At 38.7% G+C, this 15,205-nt stretch overlaps 3 protein-coding genes and 1 pseudogene across 3 annotated transcripts; 1 reads left to right on the top strand and 3 right to left on the bottom strand.

Moving 5' to 3' along the window:
• The first annotated feature begins 6 nt into the window (after positions 1 to 6).
• Positions 7 to 3,402, top strand: LOC135592676 (uncharacterized). Its single transcript, XM_065082287.1, has 4 exons — positions 7 to 154; positions 884 to 1,186; positions 1,725 to 1,964; positions 2,906 to 3,402. Exons 2-4 carry the CDS (start codon positions 935 to 937, stop codon positions 3,185 to 3,187), a joined length of 774 nt encoding a protein of 257 aa, XP_064938359.1. The 5' UTR covers positions 7 to 154; positions 884 to 934; the 3' UTR covers positions 3,188 to 3,402.
• Positions 3,403 to 4,678: 1,276 nt separating this feature from the next.
• On the bottom strand, positions 4,679 to 6,380 carry LOC135594487 (uncharacterized; annotated as a pseudogene).
• On the bottom strand, positions 6,091 to 10,743 carry LOC135592675 (uncharacterized). The gene is made up of 7 exons (XM_065082281.1): positions 10,613 to 10,743; positions 10,111 to 10,267; positions 9,930 to 10,017; positions 9,427 to 9,501; positions 7,437 to 8,725; positions 7,257 to 7,350; positions 6,091 to 7,109 (listed from the first exon to the last, which is right to left on the bottom strand). The coding sequence occupies exons 3-5, from the start codon at positions 10,007 to 10,009 to the stop codon at positions 7,459 to 7,461; spliced, it is 1,422 nt and encodes a 473-aa protein (XP_064938353.1). The 5' UTR covers positions 10,010 to 10,017; positions 10,111 to 10,267; positions 10,613 to 10,743; the 3' UTR covers positions 6,091 to 7,109; positions 7,257 to 7,350; positions 7,437 to 7,458.
• A 1,129-nt stretch (positions 10,744 to 11,872) lies between these two features.
• Positions 11,873 to 12,868, bottom strand: LOC135592673 (calmodulin-like protein 3). The gene has a single exon (XM_065082280.1). It carries the CDS (start codon positions 12,818 to 12,820, stop codon positions 12,140 to 12,142), a length of 681 nt encoding a protein of 226 aa, XP_064938352.1. The 5' UTR covers positions 12,821 to 12,868; the 3' UTR covers positions 11,873 to 12,139.
• Positions 12,869 to 15,205: the final 2,337 nt, after the last annotated feature.

Raw genomic sequence — 15,205 nt, 5'->3', positions numbered from 1 at the left:
CTCGAGCAAGTCCGCCGCCCCGACATCGGGAACCCCAGCGACTCCGCCCGTCCTCCGCCACTACTCTGCGTGGTCTCTAACGGCCTCCGTCACCTGTACGATCCAAGGTGTGTTATCGCCTCCTCGTGGTGTCTCCGGTGATCCGCTGCATGAGGTAGTCTAGTCATTCACAGCACCTTGGAGTTCTTTGCGGGGTGTGGATAAGGGTCAGTACGGGATCCTATTAGGGCCTCGTTTCGCGGATCAATGGCTCCTTAGATTGTTGTTGAGGAGAGCTGGTAGCATATAGGGTTTCTTGTTTGTATTTCTTTTCTTCTATATCAAGATTTTCCTTTGAAAAAACCCCTTCATTTGCAATTTGCATTTCCTTCCAACAAAGAAGCAATTCTCAACTCCAGTGAGACATAATTTAGTATGTCTTTGGGTGTTTAACTTCATTTGCTTTTGCGTGGTTTGTTTAGTTTAATTGTAAGGAATAACCAAATTTTGTTCCATCATTTTTGTTTTACTTGATCATGTTTTCAAGAATGTTGGTCCATCTTATCATGAGTGATGCCTTTTGAAACAATTATAATCACCTTTTATCTGTGACACATCTATGATCTGTAAGCCTGCATTTCATGCTCTTTGTTGTTAACAATACTTCCTTTTGGAGATTCACATATAAAAGTCTGTGGATTGCATGATATTTAAGAAGAATATCCAATTTTCTAATTTTACAATCGATGTAATTATTGCACTTACAATATGCTTCTTCTTTTTAGCTTTTACCAGCTTTTTTTTGTTAAGCTGAGACTGTCCCAGATTTTAATAAGTTTTCATGGGTTGATGTAAGTTGTTGTTATGTCTTTAACTCTCCATTCCACTTTTGTTAATTTTACAGATATTTGCTGACTTCATTCGAGATTACTGGACTTTTGCTTTCTGGATTAGGATGAGTCATGTTCAATCTCTTTCCTCTCCTAATAGAGGTCTCCTTATTCGGCCGGATGCAAGACATGGAAGAAAATTTTCTTCCTTATCTCGGGCCTTATACTCAAATGCTACATACTTATATGCCTCTCCATCTATTGAGTTCTGTCAACACAAGGTGTTCCCAAGATTGATTCATAATGCACGAAAGAGTGGAAGATGTGCTCCAGTTTATGCATCTGGGAAAAAGGGAGACTCTACGAGTGAAAACGAGGTAGGCTTTTTATGGTTGCAATATTATTTTTGTTTTAAAGTTGTAAGCATGTGTAGACTTTGGCGGCAAGGTATGTGCCTCATGCCATTCTGGCCGTGCTGCAAGGCCTCTGCCTTAGCTGGGCATGTGACGATCTCATATGTAAGCATATCATGTAGCATGCACCCCTGTGCTTCACTCAGCTTGACAGGAAGCATGCAGAACTAGCAATCCTTGCTTATTGTCTGCATACTCGAAGAAACTTTTCTTCTTTTTTTCCTTCTACATGTTCTGTTTTCACATTGTTGGGGATATTTAACCACTGATCATTTACTCTTTCTTTAGTCACCGTGTGATATAATCATTTTAGTTAACATGTTTACAAAGTACAAACCATGTGAAAAACTCTTTACTATGTATTGGAGTGGTGTTGTGTTTGTATAAACTTCAGCTGTTGGAGTAGGCAATCAGCTATGAGTTAGCATCTAATTTAGTAGGAAATATCTTGTTTTGTTACCTAAATTTTGGCATACTTTATATGTTTTTGAATCTGGAGCAGCCTTTTTCATGGGAAACACTAAAGAAAGCTGTTGGAGGTTTTACTTTTAGGAGAGAGCTAACAGTGCAGGATATGTTGAGAGAGCGGGCACAGGAAAGGCAATTTGATGGTAATGGAGGTGATGGAATATCTGGTGGCGGTGGTGGGGATGGTTCTGGTGGACCAGAAGATGAAGGTTTTGCAGGACAATTTGATGAACTCCTGCAGGTGATTATGGCAGTAATCGTTGTAGTGGTGCTGGTAAGCAATTCTTATCATTTTTGCTAGTGTAGAAAACAATAGCTTCCGTAACTAATTACCTGGTGTTGTTTCTGAGTATGTTACTCCATGTGCTGATTGTGTATCTTGCAATTTGTTGAATTAAAAATGTTTGATCATATTCTTGTTCTTTTTTCATATTTAACAAAAGAAAAAACTTTAGAAAGCCCATATTACAGTTTGAATACAAGTATGCTCCTTTTAGTGTAGTATTTCTATGCTCGTCCCTTTGATTTCTGATAAGTTCCACTTTTTCTTTTAGTGTTGATTATTCATTATAATCGTGACACATCCTGATTGATCCTAAAGGATTGTAGGTTTCTCGTTTTTGTTAAAATTATTATTCTAGATTTCATGATTTGAAGCTGGTAAATAGAAAGGAGGTTTGTTTTCCCTTTATTATCACCAGTTATTTTACTATTTTGTCTGATTGGTAAAGATATAATAAATTTGGAAACTTATTCAAGAATATGCCTCGCACTAGATTATGGCCATGTCCATGGTTTTTTAATCTTTTTTAGTTATTTTTCCCAAAACATATCACCACAAGAAACATATTACTAGGTATCGACAATCAAGTGTGGCACCTGGTAATTAAACTTTGATTAAATGGTCTTCTCTTGATTATACCCATTGTGTGCCTTTCACTTGATTTTTACTTGATTAGAACTGCCTCGATAACAAGTTGATTCAAGACTGTGCTTTCACTTTATGGAAATTCTAGTACCTATCTCGAAAGAAAATATGATTGATCAGAATTTATAAAGAATTAAATGGATCTACCTCCATCAAGAAGTCTAGCCTTACATGTTGGAGTTGTGGTGGATCATTCTGTCATCAGGGTTAATTTCTGTATTATCCGTTGTATGTTGTACCTTTCTAAACCGAACAAATCCCTTGATAATATCTGTTTGGCATTGCAGTATGTCCTAATGATCAGTGGCGAGGAAATAACACGTCTTGTCAGGGACTATATCAGGTATCTTTTTGGAGCTAAAGCCAGTGTCCGCTTGACACGTGCTATGAAGAAATGGCGCAAGTTCTACCGGAGTGTTGCTCGGAAAGGAGTGGTGAGAAAGGATTGGTTGGAACGTGAGATTGTTGCAACGCCAACATTGTGGCACAAGCCTAAGTGGCTGGCGTTTGTAGTGCGGACTTGCTATGAGAGATACGAGGAAGAGAGATACAGGGAAGAAAGTGATTAAAATTATTGTCTGTTTACATCCATTTTGAGAGTACCGAATCTTAGTTTATGTAAGAAAATGGAGACATAATCCCTTCAAGTATTCTTGTTGTTCAACTTGTTGAAGGAGTTCACCCACACTTTGTATTCGTCGTAATCAATCATACACTTGGTTTCACTTTCATCAACAAATTGTATGGATGTGGTTTTTGATGATCTGAATTAGTTTGTTATATATATGAATCTGGAAAACATAATTAGTTGTTGCTTTCAGTTTTATAAACATAATATAAACATAACAGCAGGTGAAAGTCTTGGGCTCATAACATGCTCCAGTGCATTAAATCTTTTCTTGAGCATGATTTTTTAGACAGCTTACTGGTGCTGATTTCAATATATATGCTTGTATAGAACTCTCCTAACTCGACTATGAACACGGCTTAAGAATTTATCTGGATATATGGAAACATTCATCCCTGGTAGCAGCAGATTAATTCATACCTAGAGACAGGCTCAGCATCCATGTTTAGCATGTCTGTTTTAGCAGTGTAGAAGGCCACCAAGTTGAGGAGGAGGGATTATGGAAGCACCACAGATTTATTTCGCCTCACAATGATGTCATCAATCATGCAGCTTTAAACAAATGGAACCAGTGAAGCTAAATAGTCTGTAGAAGAAAACCAAGAAGTTCTGGAGGAAATAGCAGTTCATAGATGTCATAGTTCATTTTTCTTGATACAGGGATATTCTTGCAACTCACTCTAATTGCTCACAAAGATGATGCTGGTGAGAGAGCTCTGGTTACAAAGGTAAAATGATTTCCTCTTCCTGAATGAAGTATTCGATCCATACAAGACATTTGCAAATTTGTAGTTACAGTCTCAATTGCCATCCAATTGATTTCTGTCACCCCCTGATAGTACCATGGAGAAGTTTGCCCTATTCTCATGATGTTTCTTGCTTGTATCACACAGGTACCTGTGATACAAGCATCAATGACATGATGCTTCTTTCTTGCACTATTCTCAGTTAAACCTCCCACTACAGTAATCATAAGCATCAATGACATGGCAAAATAGGATATGCCCATCAACAGGTAATTCTTTCTTAATTAAGCCCTCCGCTCTTAACATTAATTGTCATGACCTAATCCGACGGAAAAAAAACACTGACACATTAACTTGGGTTGAAGCTTTTTTTTTTTTTCTTGTTCCAGATTCATCAAGTTAATGTGTCAGTTATCTCGAAATATAACAAGTTAGTAGCATTCATCCTCACTAGACTCAACAGAAAAACCTTAATGCAAGCTCATATCATAGCAAAATAATTAAGGGTAAACTTATTTGTGAATTCCTAAAAAGGAAGGACAAAATTACTGTTGAAATGCTACCAAGGAATACCACCACTTTGTGAAACAACCAATCAAGCAATATACAGAAGCCTTTGTGTAAATACATATGCAACAAGCAACTGATGTCATATAACAAACAGAATAAATGCATTCACCATTCCTCTAACAGACCATGTCACCAGATAAATTACCAAAGCCAGCCAAACATATAATTCGATAAAAAGAGAAGTTAAGGACATAAGAATGAGCCGATGTGCAAAGTAACTCACTTACCGATATGCTCGATAACTAATAAAAAAGAGCCTTCTATCAACATAACCACAAATAACAAGCCAACTGGATTGATAACTAAAGGATACATATTCCATCCAGGTTGAATCTGATTGTGTTGTGAGGACCTTGACCAAGCTCGACCAAAGGATTGCATTTCCTATCAAATATTGTTGCTCTTGCAGGCATAACTGGGATTAGTGAAGGATCACAACAGAAGCAAGAAGCAAAAACAAACCCCAAATGACCATGTACAGAAGAAAACTAGGCCACAAGAAGCACAAGAAGGATACATCCATAAACAATTGCAAACTCCAAACCTGAACAACACCACTGAACATCATGCACAGTGCCATTTTATTACAATCAATCACACCAGTCGACTTTGCTAATTCTAGGGATTATAAGATTTGAGAAACCCAACTGAAAACTTAGAAAGAGAAACAAGTCCCTCATGGCTTCCATCAGTTGTTAAATAGTTCGATTTAGACTCACCATAGCAACTCTGGTTGCTTTTATCAACATCAGATTGAGCAACTGCTAGAACTCCAGAAGAAATCTTATTCCAATGGAATGCCACCGTGAAACAGCAAAAGAAACTCCATCTTGCAATGGGCTGAGATTGTGCATCCTTATAACAATAAAAGATTTGAACACTGGTAGGAATACCCTGAGCGAGAAGACAAAATGTTATCAGAACCAAATTTTTGCATAAATATTGCCTAGATAGATTAGGATTAACAAACTTTGATTCTGGTACAAATGCTGCAATGTAAGACCCAGAAGCCTTTGACTGACAGCTCAGTTGCAGCAACAACAGGTGGTCTTAACCTATAAATGGTTCCTTTAGAAAAATCCTTCAGTCAAGGAACTGAATCTCATTTGTTGCCACTCGACAGGCAACACATTCATCAGAGCTGAATATAATTGATGGCCTGAGAATTTAATTAATATCAAATAATCATTTCACATATTATACCATCTACATAAGAAAGAGACTCACAGTTCCAAACCATGTGCACTTAGACATGTTATTTTGGAAATGCTGATACATAGATGCACTAGTGTGGACTTTCCACAGCACAACATTCTTATCCAGTGGTGTAGTGGATTTATGGAATGTCTGGAGATACCATCCCTTCTTGCTGTCACTTTGTCTCCATGTGGGAACTATCTCAAAGGATCTGCAGTGAAACTACAACAATCTTGAACACTGATGGCAGAGTTGCTTTTGGTCACCACAAGCCTAGATCTATCTCTGCTGAACCTTGCAGCAGAGCGACGAACCCTCTCAAGTTTGACAAGTGGTTGACTGTTGCTGGATGGAGGTCCTTTCCGTATGGAGAACGCTTCTGGTTCTCGAGCTTGAGTAACCAAAACTAACACGAACAAAGATTTAATGATGCAATGATAATAAACAGGTATAAAGCAGTAAAAGCATACCTAGTATCTCCATTGCTGGTGATTGAACAAGAGAGACACTGGAACCTAAGTCTATATTAAACTTCAAAGGTTCACGGTAAGAAGTCGATCTGCAGCTTTAAGAAGCTCTTGTATCTTGCAAACATTATCAGGGATTCAGTACCTGCTCCATGTAAGTTCAAATGAAGAGAACCATTTGATGGCAAAGTAACAAACATTTACTGAGAAATATACAACATAACAGATTCTGTTGGTCAAAGAAAGATGTCCAGAAGATTTGGCAGTTTGTACCGGAAATGTCCAAGTTTAGGTGCAAGTAACAAATAAGAACAGCAAGCAAAAGAATCATCGGTTCATGTCATCTAGTACTAGTCAATTGTATCCAAAAGGGTGGATGGACCCTCGGACATTTGTTCCAGTACCATATAGGCAATGCATGACCGGAATTCCGTAAAACTAAAAGTTCATTGCTACTGCATCAAAGCCACTGTGTTTTTTATCAGAAGAAGATATTACTATGTTCATCGTATCATGCATCAAACCTGACACAGGCATAAATTCTATGAACACTTAAATGCATGTCTAAAGAAAAATTCAAACAAACAAAAACAAAAACAGTACATATACCTACTGAACTTTACAGATAGATAGAGAAATGAATAGACAGTGAGAGAGTGAGATTCAAGTCACCAGTGCATTAACTGGTTTACAAAAATTATAGTTTCTCCAGTTGGGAATTTTTTATTTATTCAAATTTTGGACTCTGAGGAGTGCATGATGTCATTGACTCCACATGATCTCTGGTGTCTGCCAGCAACTATGCTCCTTTTACAAACTTGAATCATCTTGGGAAAGAAATCTATATCAGCTCTCCATCAAATTCTTCACTCTTCTGATACAACTGCAGTATTAGCAAGAATCAAAATGAGAAGTTAAAAATCCAGTCCCTCTCAAGCCAACTTAGTCAGCAAATGCAGAAATCAGATATTCATTTGTGCCTCACTATTTAGATCCAGTATTATTTTGCTTAAGGCAAAGAAGACAATACCTCTTTGTCAAAGAAGGTATTAGCTCCTCAACAGTTCGTACAAAAATAATAGACCTCATCTGCTCTTTCGAAGTTTTCAACATATCTTTGGCACCTGGTATGTTTATTGGACAACCGGGCAGCATCATTTAGTACGAATGCCTTACAAGAAGGAAACTATCTTATTATAAACTTCCATACCTTGCAAATCCGCAGAAGCTGATCAGCCACCATTCAAGTAAATTCTTGTTGACATATCTGCATGCATGCCTTCTGTTTTTAATAATTTATCTAGCATAGAGACAATAAGTTTATAAGCAACCAATGTTGTCTCATCACAGATTTCTTCGACTGACTTTACTCCCATATTTCCTGTGTTTTGGGAAGTCCTTTCAGGAGTAAACTTTTCTAACTCCTCAATACAAGGTTTCTCTATGTCAATTTCATTGTCATGCTCAACTTCAGGCTTCGTTGAGCTATTACCACTAGTTTGATTGCCAGTCCCAGTGAGTAAAAAAGAGTTGCTACCAGTGGTGAATGATCTAGAAACGCCTGGTCCTGATTCCGCAGTAGCTTCTGCTTCATAATTAGAGCAAGAACTGTACATACGTTCATGTTCATTGTCACCAAGACCCATGAAATAGTCGGTTCCAACCATATTAAAAGAATTAATGTTTTTGTCATTACCAAACCCCACAAAACATTGTTTGTCACTTCGTTCTGAAAAAACGCTTGATATCATTTGTTTAAGCCAACGACTCGTGATCAATGCAGCTTCAACCTCCTCTTGTATTGTCTCTTTAGATAACACAAGAGTCTGACTGTGCATCTTCCTGTTTATAAAATCAATGGTTCTCAATGCTTCCTGTGTGATACTTGTTTCGCTACATTCAAACAAATATTCCATCAAGTATTTCCTGAGCACATTCCTGAAACACTTTAGAGGAACTTCAGCTTTTGGATCCATTAATGCATGCAATGCTTTCAGCTCATCATGTTTAACCTTCGGAAGCAACCAAAGGGCATTCATGATATCATTTTGCAAGTCCACTGTCTCTGGTGGAAAGGGATAAAACTCTGATGTTAGCATATCAACATGTCTGGATCTATGCGTGTAAGACAAATAAATAATGGACAATGCTTTAACTAATGGCTCTGGCAACGCATCCCCATCCTTGAGTTTTAACAGCAATTTATTGAATCTTTTCTTCACCCGTTTAATTAGCAAACCTCTATTTCCAGTACACCGAGCAGGTGGAAATTGAGGGAGCAGTGATACACCTCGAAGTTTTCTGTTTGTTGCAGTAAGCTCCTGATAGGACATTTCATCCAGCTCTTCCAACATATTGGAAACTGATGAAAGACAAAGACTAGAGGTGGGTGTGTAATGCAGAGACTTGTCATCATGATAATTTATTGGGTTTCCAATAATATTTGTCAACTGTTCTGATAGCAGGTCATCATTCCTAACATATGACTCTAGTAAGTACCTACATCAACAGTAGAAAATGACTGAAAGCTTTGATAACCCATGAAATAATTCTGGCAAAAGATACAAAACTAAGTGTACATATATTGCAAAAGATGAAATGATCAAATCCAGCATCAAGTAGATTAAGAATTATGTGGAAAAAAGAACTTCGGTAGAAAGATCATTCTCAGCATGCTGGTAGCTTTTAGCAAAACAGCTATCAGAGCGAAGAAAGCTAGAGGTAAATAAAAAGATGGTGAAGTTCAATATCACAAATAGTGTGGCATGATGTATAGAAGAGGGTATTGATGACAAATAGCCAATTATCAAAAATCATTGCAGAAGCTATAAATCTACAGCAGATTACTGATACATAACTGTAATCTATCATTAAACAAATCAAGTGATTTACTACATCAAATATCGGAAGACCCAAACATTCACATAGATTATACAACTAAGCATGTAAAGAGATCTGAGTATATGTGGACACCTTGATAATTGATTAAATGTGGACTCCACGAGTAATAAGAGATCTGAGGATTAAAAGTCTTATTATTAGCAGTATTTCACTATTATTTCTTTGCAATTTATGTATTTGGAGTCATACTTAATCATTTTACATCATCCTAAGACACAATGTTCAAAGACAGTGAGATGAACCTGTAGATAAGAAACAATAAGAGCAATCAATAAGGCCATCATAATTAATGCACTTACGATTCTGTCAAAAGTTTGGGTCTTTTATGCTTCTTTGGGCTCCCTTCAGATGTAGAAGCTGATCCCATCAAAAATCTGCACAAAGTGTTCTGTCAGTTATAACAAGGAAGAATATTAAACTTCAAGTTTTCACAAACCATAATAAAAAAAATACTCCATCAAATCCATAGTAACACTTCCCAATATAAAAAGGTTAGCTACTAACACTCGTCATAAGAAATACTTCATCAAGTGATTCAGATATTACAATGAGGATCCTATGATTGCTATAGTATCTCAAATCCATACTTACTATCAGACTACTCATATTGGGCATAATTTTATGTCCTTTGTACAACACTAAAAAAATAATAACACATTAATTTATTGAACATATATCTTTCATATAACCTTGGTTACATATAACCAAACAAGTTAATTCTAGTATATTAAAAGTTTGGCAATTCAAAGGACAACACTAGTTCCTTTTTCTCTATCATTCCCATCAAGGTATTATGTCCAACCTCCTTTTCCTTGTGATCAGCTCTTCTTTGTTCCACATGAGAGACCATAACCTTTTCCCATCTTCAAAAGAAATATCCATCTCCAAACCTAGCAAAAAAGTGGCAGCCATATGACACGATCAAAATAAAGAACATAAAATACAAGGAAAAAAAGTAAAGAAAACATTAATAATGAAAGTACCTTCTTCCTCTCTTAGTTCGTCCACCCCTCGTGTCACCCGCCGCTGATGTCACCAATGCCTGCCGCTTAAACCCTCAGGCAGAATAGAGGGCTTGGTGGTCAAGCAGACGATTTAACTCGCTGGTCGAATTTATCGTTGCAGCTTCAACTCAACTTTCTGTGGCAGAATATTCTTGTTTAGAGATTCACATAAAAAGTGTCAGTGGATTGGCTGATGTTTAAGAAGAATATCCAATTTTCTAATTTTACAATCAATATAATAATTGGCTGATTGGCTGAGCAAGGGAAGGAGCTGGGGAAGAAGCAGAGAAGGAAAGAAGAAGAGGAGAGGGGAGGGGGCACCGTCGGTCGTCGGTGCTGTTGAGAGCCCCGCGAGAGAGAGGGGGAGGGGGGGCCGAAGGGGGGAGAGGGAAGGTGACTCTGTATGGGAGAAGCCGAGATCGGGGGGAAGGGGGCTGTACCACTTGCCTTCAGGGAGAGAGAGAGAGAGAGAGAAGGGTACCTCTGGTGGATACAACGCGGCAGGGAGCGCGAGGACTGGGCACCGGCGGAAGGTGGAGAGGGAGACGGAGGCACCGCCGACTTGCACGCGCGAAAACGGAATTCGGCCGCGACGACTAAGTTAAACCGTTAACGGAGGGGTCACACGCGGCGCGCGGCGCGAGGGGCTTTAATAAGTCGAGTTAGCTGAACCGAATCGATCAATTCGGGTTCGACTCAAACTCAATTAAACTGATTTGAGCCGTCTTAGAGTTTGACTCGGATCGATGCATGTAGTCTGTCTAATACGATGGTTCGGTTCGAAGTAATTCTCCGGTTCATCTTGGTTCGATTCAGTTCCATCGAGCCCAAGTAACGATGTGTCGTTCTTTCGGCTCAGCTAAACGTAAGAGTAATTATTCACATCCTCAATATTATCTTTTCCTTGAGAATAAATTTTTTAATTAATTAATTAATTTTATTTTTTGGGGTTTGAAAAGCCCCAATTTGATTCAAATTAAATCGAAAAGGATGTCCCAACTAAAAAAAACTTGGACTTCTTCTTTCTCAATATTACTGTGAATTCTTCTTTTTTATGAATCATTGTTCTGATTCATTTTTTATTTATTTTGATTCGATTCGACCAAATTGTGTAAAGAACATGGAACACGAAAAACAAAATATTTATGAAGAAAGGGAGATGTAACAAAAAGTATAAATATAATTTTTTTTTCCAAAAATGATAAATATTTTGTGACTAAAATTTTGTCTTCTATCGATGTCGCCTTTTTTTTTTTCTATATCATTAAAGATAAAGAAAGGATTCTTGTCTTTCGCATTAAAACACTTTATAAAGTGAATCAGTCCAATTATAATATTTTTGATATCTTTGTATAAAATTGTAAGTTCATATAAAACACTATAAATAAGAAATAAATATTCAAAAAACTAATTTATAATTTTATTTGTTTCGAATAGATATTCTTATTAGTTGGGAAATAAAAATATAACAAAAAACACATTTATGTTGGGTTGGATACTGCATGGATTCAGATTTGGTATTTGGAATCAAGGAAGTGGTGCTGCTACAGAGTGAAATTTGATCTGCATACATTGTTACTTCACAGTGTACTTACTGTTCATGTTAAGCCATGGATGATGCGGTCAAAGTGCAGGGAAGACATGCATTTCTTCCATCTCCGAAACATATACAGTCAGTAGTTGTCGACAGAGCACTTTGGTCGTGACGAGTGAGTGTAGAGAACTCGGAAAAGAATCAAAAGACCCCAAACCTACCAAGCATTTCATTGCTCAGAAGAAGAAGAAGAAGAAGAAGAAGATTAACGTTATTAAACCGATTAAAAGAAAAGCTAGATAAAGTCTGAGACTCTTCAGCACCAAATCAACCGTGCGCATGTCACGTAGATCGAGTCCTTCCTTGTCTTCCTTCTCCGAGGATTCTTCTTCCCCCACCCGGCTTCAATTTCCTCATCAGTATCTACAACCCTATGTATCTTCTGTCCATGGCAGCCACAGGCATCGGTAGCTACTAACTGAGGGCCGCGAAGCCTCCACCTTTCATCATCTGCTTGAACTCCTTAAAGTCCACTCTCCCGTCGCCGTCGACGTCCACCTTGTTGATCATCATCCGGCAGTCCTCCGCGGTCCTGCCTTGCTTGACGCCGAGGGAGACGAGCACGGACCGCAGCTCCTCCACGGAGATGTACCCGTCCCCGTTCTGGTCGAACACGTTGAAGGCCTCCCGCATGTCCTCCTCCTCGTCGCGCTCGTCCATGATGCTCCGGTAGAGCGCCCCGAACTCGTCCATGTCCACGCACCCGTCCCCGTTGACGTCGATCTTCTCGATCATCGACGCCAGCTCCGCCTCGGGGATGTATATCCCCAGGTTCTCGAGCGAGTCGCTGAGCTCTGTCTTCGTGATGCGTCCGTCGCCATTGCGGTCGAACATCTGGAAGACCCGCTTCAACTCCGACGGGTCCATCACCCTGGCTGACGCCTTGGGACCGAACGATGGAGATCTGAAGGAGGCGATGGAGGAGAGAGCGGTGGCAGGGGGCGACAAGCCGTCCTTGCTCGTGGGAGGGTGCCAAGAAAAAGGCAAGAGCAGGGAGATCAGCTTCTCAGGGAGGAAACGAAGGAGACGGCTATTAAGGTGGTGACAGATGAGGAAGATCCCTACAAAGATAGCTGGCATCGGTGTTAGCTCCATGTGCCCAATCAATTGTGCGATGGAGAGGGATTGAAGGCGACGAAGAAGAGCCAACGGAGGTCTTAAAGCCTTCTCTCTCTCTCTCTCTCTCTCTCTCTCTCTCTCTCTCTCTCTGCTGTCGTCCCCACACGCTTGTTTTGGACGTCGAATACTTTACGAAAGCGCGTCGAGAGGGGTGGGGGGTGGGGGAGCGGGGAATCGAAATAAAGAAGGCCGAGACGACCGTTGGAAACGGATCCGGGAGAGCGGGGGAAGGACGGCCGAGAAGGGCCGCTGGATCAAGATCCGATGGCGGGAAAGGTTCCACGTGGAGAGGCGGTGGCGTCACGTGGGGCCGGCGCCGTCCCCGGGGCTGTCGTCGGGCCGGCCGGCACGTGACGACAGGAGGGAGGGAAGCGTGCCTGCGGTTGCGGTGTCCCTGCGGCGTAAATTAATGGATCAGATCGGACGGTGGATGATGCGGTGGGTGCGGCATCGTGGGGCGGAGATTGCCCCTGGGAGACGGGGCTGTCATGCCGAACTGGAAGTGAGCTGTGTCGGTGGCGATTGAGTAATGGAAATGGCCAACGAGACTGTGTGTACCTAACAAGTTGAATGCAACATAATTTATGGAAAAACCGCATAATTATATATATATATATATATGTCCCTAAAAAAAATTGAATTTCTTTTTATTTATCTTTATAAATTATAATCACATATATATATCTATTAAAATATTTTTTTTTGTCAAAGGTACTATTAAAAACAAAAGTCCAAATTCTCAGCATCATCATCGTCCAAGAGGACACTTTGACTTAGTTAATCTTTGTTATCTATGATATAATAACTTATATATGGAGGATAAAATTATTAAGTATATTTTAGCTATTCTTAAATTGTATGATTAGAAGGGATTAAAATGATTTTTTTTTTTTTGCATAGAATATTTTGTGGGTGTCAAGAGCTTAGTCTCTCTTTTGACCGACATCTCTATCTTTGTTTAAGTCATGTCGTAAGAGTCAGACTGATGTTTGCTTTGTGTATTACTGGGATCGTGCAACCGGAAACGCTCCTTATAAGTCAATTCACGATCATCATGAATGAGATGAAGAACATAGAGATGATTGACTTTGCAAGTCTTGACTGTCTTGATTAGGGTTCGAGGGAAGCTTCTTACGAGTTGGAACGATGAGGTTAAGTTAGATGATGAGTAACACAGTCGATGATTTGATCATATTTAGTCTAATATTTTCTTAGATTTCATGTCGCTTAGCTCTTAGTGGTTGAATCTTCTGGTTTCAAGGCCACGAAACTATACATGCATTCGGCTAAGGCTCTGCACAGGAAGCTTGTGCATGTCGACCAATTATGGTGGGTTGGGTGGTGTAACCTAACGTGTCATTCATGGAACGAACACTCTCATCCGCTTTGTGCCGAATGAAGGGATTGGTGTCTTTGTGCTACAATGGATCGATCATCAGTGAGGATCGATTTCTTTATGCTACAAAATTATCATTGTTCTATAATTATATTATTATATTCAACACGATTTGATTGATTATAATTACCGACTCAATAATTTTATTATACCTGAATATTTAAATTCAAATTGTTGTTAATATACCATTCAAACCGGACTAATTACATATTATCCTCTATAATTAGTTATCTTTATCATTTTAATTCCTTTACTTTCAAAAGTTAGAATTCCTATATTTATGAAAATAAAACATTAAACATCGTTTCTCCTCACATCGTCGATTCTATTGATAAAAATATCATAAGATTTATCCTAGAACAAGTAACGATTCTGTCTTATTTCGGTTTATCATTGATCACATATAATATTTTTGTCAATAGTATCGATAGTGTAAGGAGAAATAAAATTAAATGTTTCAGTTTCGTAAGTATAAAAATATCAATATAATTTTAAAAAATATAAAAAAAATTAAAATACTAAAAATAATTAATTACATAGGATAAATGAGATAATATATAATTAGCTTCTCAAGATGTTACAACATTGCGATACACAACTAAACTAAATTTTCGGAGAACTTTAATGTGTCTGTCAAGGATTAGAAGCTACTCCTAAGAGAAGTAAATGCCATGAGCACTGTGACAAAGGGAAGGAAACTAGCCTTGGCTGATTCTTTTGCAGGAGGTGTATTGGTGACTTTTTAGTTGGGCGGTAGAACACACGACTCAATAAAGTTGAGGAGAAATGAAAGCCATAATTATGGCCATCATGAGACACTCTTACCTTTCTAACCAACATTGAGTGCTATGTATTCATTGTGTAAAGGAGAAAAGAAACAAATCATAATGTATCATAAGATTGTATCTGTTCACATAAAGAAGAGCAAGGTGGAGAAAAAGAGGTACTCGAAACCAGTTCAAGTA

This window comes from Musa acuminata, chromosome BXJ1-9, assembly GCF_036884655.1.
Source record: "Musa acuminata AAA Group cultivar baxijiao chromosome BXJ1-9, Cavendish_Baxijiao_AAA, whole genome shotgun sequence".
Taxonomy (NCBI): domain Eukaryota; kingdom Viridiplantae; phylum Streptophyta; class Magnoliopsida; order Zingiberales; family Musaceae; genus Musa; species Musa acuminata.
The sequence above is the reverse complement of the archived record's forward strand: the minus strand, read 5'-3'. Positions and strand labels throughout refer to the sequence as shown.

What these genes read in the sequence shown, in the direction of transcription:
- LOC135592675 (XM_065082281.1), bottom strand. Translation starts at nt 10,009, where the DNA reads ATGGATATTTCTTTTGAAGATGGGAAAAGGTTATGGTCTCTCATGTGG. An exon ending in CTGATCACAAGGAAAAGGAG is followed by an intron (nt 9,502 to 9,929) that starts GTTGGACATAAT and finishes CACTTTGTGCAG; the next exon opens with ATTTTTGATGGGATCAGCTT. An exon ending in CCCAAACTTTTGACAGAATC is followed by an intron (nt 8,726 to 9,426) that starts GTAAGTGCATTA and finishes CTGTTGATGTAG; the next exon opens with GTACTTACTAGAGTCATATG.
- LOC135592673 (XM_065082280.1), bottom strand. Translation starts at nt 12,820, where the DNA reads ATGGAGCTAACACCGATGCCAGCTATCTTTGTAGGGATCTTCCTCATC.
- LOC135592676 (XM_065082287.1), top strand. Translation starts at nt 935, where the DNA reads ATGAGTCATGTTCAATCTCTTTCCTCTCCTAATAGAGGTCTCCTTATT. An exon ending in ACTCTACGAGTGAAAACGAG is followed by an intron (nt 1,187 to 1,724) that starts GTAGGCTTTTTA and finishes AATCTGGAGCAG; the next exon opens with CCTTTTTCATGGGAAACACT. An exon ending in TAATCGTTGTAGTGGTGCTG is followed by an intron (nt 1,965 to 2,905) that starts GTAAGCAATTCT and finishes TTGGCATTGCAG; the next exon opens with TATGTCCTAATGATCAGTGG.